This window comes from Labrus mixtus, chromosome 1 (assembly GCF_963584025.1).
Source record: "Labrus mixtus chromosome 1, fLabMix1.1, whole genome shotgun sequence".
Taxonomy (NCBI): domain Eukaryota; kingdom Metazoa; phylum Chordata; class Actinopteri; order Labriformes; family Labridae; genus Labrus; species Labrus mixtus.
In genome coordinates, this window is record NC_083612.1 from 16,345,689 (window position 1) to 16,351,849 (window position 6,161).

The 6,161-nt window shown below is 37.9% G+C and overlaps 1 protein-coding gene across 5 annotated transcripts in view; it reads left to right on the forward strand.

Annotated features, from left to right (window-relative positions):
* LOC132972603 (protocadherin-9) overlaps nucleotides 1-4,641 on the forward strand; it is a 203,713-nt gene extending 199,072 nt beyond the window's left edge. For 4 of the 5 annotated variants that reach the window (XM_061035566.1, XM_061035583.1, XM_061035575.1 and 1 more), the window contains one exon: nucleotides 2,584-4,641. In XM_061035566.1, coding sequence (XP_060891549.1) covers nucleotides 2,584-2,954 — 371 coding nt within the window. In that variant the 3' untranslated portion in view covers nucleotides 2,955-4,641. The remainder of the gene's footprint in view (nucleotides 1-2,583) is intronic. The other variant, XM_061035598.1, reaches the window with a different exon arrangement.
* Nucleotides 4,642-6,161: the final 1,520 nt, after the last annotated feature.

The following is a 6,161-nucleotide window of genomic DNA, read 5'->3' on the forward strand; positions in this document are numbered from 1 at the left end:
GAGAAGTAGCCAGATGGTAGCAATGACGTAGAAAGGAACGTGACGATTAGTTGTTGTGACTCCTTGAGACCTTGAACATTATTTTTTTTCCCTTGGTTTTGGTAGAATCCATTTGAACCATCTGTAGTGTGTATTAAATTCGACTACGATGGAAACGTCCATTATTAATGCCGAAGAAATAATGAGCTGGTGTTATTTTAGGTCTCTTGAATAGCCGAACCATCGACACAAGTTTGTAAAAAAAAACAAAAAACGAAAGTATAGATTTTGTTACAAATTATTCGCCAATGATCACACTCACAACTAAACACATGTACTGTAACTATACCAGCATGATTATGGTCATGGTCATGGTCAGTTATGGTCATTCTTTGGCCACATACCTGATTTATTCCCTTGCCTCAGAGTAAGTCATCATCACACTGATGGAGTGCCTATGCATGTGTGCTCACATCTGCAGGAAGGAAAGACGGTATATTGTGCTGGCCTTTATCACATATCTCCCGACCTGATAGTCTGCTCAGCGGGTCAGGCTGTGTGCAAAAAGGAAATCATTTATTCAAAAATGGGGCACTTTCTCTGTATAGGGCAAAACAGCAGGTGTTCAAGCACCTTTTTATCCATGCTTGCATGTACCTGTTAGACACAGTCAGACTTTCTATGTAAGCCATGTTAAAGCTACTTTCTTGGTATATCATAACTTATTTAAAAGTATTACATTAAAAAATGTAAGAGAAATAGATGAGGAAAGTTAGCCTGTCGATAGCCCACTTACTGACTGAAAATCAACCAACATCTCTGTGGTATATTGCCCTCTCTTATGGCTGCATCCGTCTGTTTACAATGGAGGCACTGTAAATTTCTCTAAGGACTCCAATGACAGGGCTCAAAGAGAACTCATTCACCCTTTCATCCTTCTCCAGATCTATAGCCTCCAATGCCTTCCAGCTCCCGAAAGCTCAGCTCATTCATTTTTCACTTAACCCAGCTAACTCAACTCACATGACCCAAACTTGATGTGTGAGAGGGCGTCAGGGAGCAGAAGGAACCAGCTGATGAGAGTTCAGAATTGTAGTCGCTCTTCATTGAAAATAAGTTTCTAAATGGGTTTAAAAGTTGATAAATTCAGGGACTAAGAAGTTTCGAGCTGATTGTGAATCATTTTTATCCATTCATGTCTCCCAGGAATCATGTTAATAAACTACTTTGTTACCACTTTTTTGTTTCTTTCAATTAAAAACCTTGTTTTCCTCTCAGAACAGCCTTATTCTCCGCCATTACTGAAACACTGGAAGCTATGTTTGTGAGACAAGGCAGGATGGCTCTATGAGTTTCTTACATCAAATTCGGACGCTTGGAGTGCCATAAGCCTATTTGTTAGTGTGCACGCCCCATGTACAGAGGCTTGAGTCCCAGAGAGCAGGCAGCCCGGGTTTGAATCCGACTGGTGGCATCTATTCTGCATCTCATTCCTCACTCTCTTTCTACCGTGTTGTGCTAGAATAAAGGCATAAAAGCCCAAATTTGAATCTCAAAATGTTAATTCTGACCCTTTCTACTGCTTTTGACAGCAAAAATCGCTAGATCGGATGGGATGTTGACTGTCCTTTCGCTTTAGGGCAGTGTCCACTGTACCCTAGACTTTCTGCTCTAAGCTGTCAGTACTTGAAATATCTTCAGGATAGTCTCCAGCTGCTGCAGCCCTGCATGAACTTCCAGTATGTCATGTGTTCAGAGATGCTCCTCTTCACTGCACAGATGTAATGCATGGCTATTTGAGTCTGGCCATTCCCCTCTGACCTCCCTCATTAACAAGGTTGTTTGGCCCACAGAACAGCCGCTCACTGAATGTTGACCGAGCATCATAAACTCTAGGCTCTGTTGTTCACAAAAATCACAGGAGAGCAACAGTTAGTTAGAGATGCTCAACCTCTCCGTTCTGGCAGTACATTCAGTGACTGTCAATGTTGCCTGGTTCCCATGTCTTTCAAACTCGAATGTTTGCTCTGAAGATCAGCTCAACATGTTGATCATGTCTCCATTATTTTAGGCATCAAATTGTTGTCTTGTTATTTTAGTGTTAGAGGTCTACCTACTCAAATGTTTCACCTGAAGTATATATGCCCTATATGGGCTGAAAAGAGACTTGAAATACTTAGATTTCTTACCACAGTTTTGTATGTGTATGTCCCTTATGTATTTACTGATGTTCACATGTTCACACAGTATAGCTAACTCAGCTTTTTATTGGATTAATATTGTATCATTTATGCCATTGTGGAGGAACTTGAGGCTGCTGTGTAGTGGTTATGTATTGGGTAGTTTTAAAATGTAGTGCTCTTAGCCTATAACTGTGTTAATATCATTTGTGAATTTCACTGTGGATGGATTTAATGCTGTTGTATACTGTTTGTGTATTGTTGTATAATCGTTTTTACTGTATATTTTATTTCTTAATAGAGACTTTTCTTTGTCACCTGCCCATGGACTACTACTGATGTAAATTAGCTCATAGCTAACTCTGGATAGATCCAAATAGAGATCTCTCTGTATATTAACCTGTTTTCTCTTTTTCTCCCTTAGATGGCCCCCTGGGACCTCGTGGTCTAGTGGAAGCTACAGAGATGTGCACACAGGAATGCCTCGTCCTGGGACATTCGGACAACTGCTGGATGCCTCCGACATTGGGTTCATACCAGCAGCCTAAGTCACCCGTGTCTGGCTTTGGGTCTCAGAGGGAGTGGGGTCCCAAGGACAAACTCCTCAATGGACACACTTTGACCCGAACCTGGAAAAATGAGAGTGGACGGTCGGAGCACTTTGTCGACAGGAAGCAGTTTGGGAGCGGAGAAGGACACTTCACCAGCAGTGGCATGGCTGATATTCCACTGGTAAGTCTGAAGTCGTGCCAGCCAGCCTCCTGCCCGGACAGCCCAAAGGACCAGCAGCTATAAGACGGACTTTGCTTTTGTGCTGCGAGACGTCCTTACATCCGAAAACAGCAAAACAGACAAAGCAGCTCACCTGAGCTCCTTTCCAGATTTAATATTTTCGTTTTTCAATATTCATCTCTTTCTACTTAAGTTAATGCTTCTGCAGTCTGCTAGCCACATGTACTATGTAGGCCACAAAAACTATAGTGCTTCTGCTGTGTTCTCTACAATTCAACTTTACTATCGCTCTAGAGGAAGGCTCTTTTTTTAATGAACGTTCATGGATTTCTTCTGTATAACATTTTCTGTCCACTTCATGAGTGATTTGGACAAGCCGAGGAAGGAAACGAAGAAAAAGAAAACAAATGACAAGAAAAAAAAATACCATGGCTGACCAGTATATACAAATATTTGTGGTGTGGTTGTAATTGAGTTGTTCAGGACTATATTAATCGACACAATCAAAGAAAATGGAACTACATTTCAGAAGGTGTTGATCTAATAACACTGTTAGTGGACACTTGTTTATTCTGTCATTGTCTGTGTGTTTGTAAATAAGAATTATTAACCACTATCATGTACCCGTAATAACCACGGTCAATAGGACAGTTCTTGGTGGTGTCATCAGGTTTTGGGATCCCACCTGGATGAAGATGTCTAATTTGGCATTATTTACAACAAGGATACTTTAAATCCAATTCTTTAAAAAACCCTAAGGTTGATTTTGAATCAAATTTCCATCCCGTTGTATACTCAATGTTGCCCATATTTCATAATATTTTCCTTCAATACTGCAAAATCACAGGCAAACTGTTTTTGTTTTTTTTAAAGACACTTTGTATGAAGGATGTCAGTACTCAATATGTGCATTATAAAAATGAAAAGCTCTGAAAAGCTCTCCTCTATAAACTGATTTTGAAAGTGTTCCGTACAATTAAATAGCAATATATTTGTAAATGGCTAAATGTTTTATCTAACATCGATCTTATTACTGTATAGATTTTATTCAAATTGTGATTTGACTGAGTGCAAACGCTCAGTTGTACCTGCAGTTTATCGACATGTGTATATATTATTTCCGCACAGGCTTTGATTTTCCATACGTAAGAAAACACAGATTACAATAACACTTTAATCACTGTGCCTTCATGATGTTCCTCAAACACTGAATTGCGCTTCTTTAAATGACATGAACATGTTGGCTACAGATAGTATCCTGTCTGATAATCAAATGCCTTATGCGTTGAATATTTGCCAAATTCAAAATCACACTAATACTTTAGTACAAAATCAAGTCGTTGGTACTAAAGTCAATCACAAAGGCATGTGCAGATTACGGATCAACAATGAAAGATCATGTGTCATTCCACTGTCTGAAAAGCTTTGTTTTATTCCACAGCATGGAAGGCAAATTTCACAATGGAAAAGCATGCTAAAAGATATAGCTTTTGAAAAATGAACTTGATCATTTTTGTGTCATTTGATTTTGTTGGAATATAGTTAATTTTGTGCATTAAGGAGACATTCAGTTTGTAAAGCACTTTCATATTTATGTCACAATATAAAGAAGTTAAGTGGGATGGAGTGATTTGCTTACCGCAGTATGTTTGTCAGTTGTGAGGGTGTTTGACATCACAGATACTGAAACAGTTAATCCTTGTTCCTACTCTACAGGTATACAGCTACTGCAATAAATGTTTTAATTATGTGTATGCTTAATCTGTGTACAATTTAATCACCTCATGACTTCTGTGTCCCTTTTGTGTAGACAACATTCAGCAGATTTCCTGAACGATTTGGTTCAAAATACTGTGGTGTAAAATAAGCCACTAATTTCTTTCCAGAGTGAAGTAGATGCAGTACAAGATGTACAGTATATTCAGTTTTAGCGAAGTTTTAGAGTCATATTCTGTCATTAATATAACAAAGAGTAAGGTATTTTACCTTTTTTTTTTACCAGACTCCCACTTGTGATGTCACAAGGAGAGCCAATTTGAAACAGAGCATTTTTCTCTGTGTTGCAAGACTTGTGCAGACCACAAACAAAGGACTGGATGGGTTTATTTCACATTTTGTGGGTCAGTAGACACTCAGGTTACCCAAATATGTGTTCAAAAACACTGTAAAAGTGAATTTTTCATAATATGTCCCCTTTAAAGAAAACTTATTATATAAAAATGTTAGCCCCTTGATTATACTTCTACTGACTATAACTCTAGTATACACAATGCTTTGATCTGGCTGCCTAAAAATATTACTACCAGTGTCACAGAAACCAAGTTTCACTTAAAAAGATCAATTACCAGCTCTGGAGGAGCTATTTATGTGACGGTGACATTTCTTCAATAGTGTAATCACAGTAAGCAAACATTTGAATGTGGTTCTGCATTTTCTTGTAGAACTTTGAGTATGGGCTTTGGGCAGTGAAAAATGCAGAAAAATTCTCTAAACCTGGTGTGGAGTTTGTTTAGGATGCCTGATGGAGGCACAGCAGGCACTCACTGAGAGGAGATCACAACGCCGGATCAACAATGTCTTCCTTAAGGCCCCTAAATGTTTGCATTTTTAATTCACAGTGCATAATATGCACCTTGTATTTCAATCTACATTAAAAGGTAAATCGATATTTCAGCAAATCAAATATTACTGTTGTCGCTGGTAAGATTTAGAACCTATAATTATTCATTTATACATCTACTTATTTAATGTAATAAGCAGAAACAAATGTGCATTCCATTAACCATACTTTGTTTATTTCAGGACAATTTTAAGAAAATAATTGTCGATATAAACAATATTTAATAATTATTCCCAGCACTCAAATTTAGCTAATCTGCTATCATCAGATTTTAACTCAAATATTGCTTTATCATCTGTGTGATGAGCAAGTACATCAGATCATTTATCCAAGTACTTTCTCTGAGTCTGGTCATAAAAATATAATTATGTTATCAATATTATTATTTTAAAAAGAAACAAAACGTCTGTTGAGAGCATATTCTTGAGGAGTTAGTCAGGGCTTTGAATTATCATCATATCACAAAAGGCCAGTCCCCCTGTAACTTATACGTACGTTTATTTACATTGCGAATTGTCAGTCATGATTATACATTTACAATAATCCAATGGTTTCATCAGTTAGAAATAGTTTCCCTGATATGAATAGATAACACTGCATTGTTTTGCTCATCAACTCCCAGGGAAACAACATTGAATTTGCATGATACA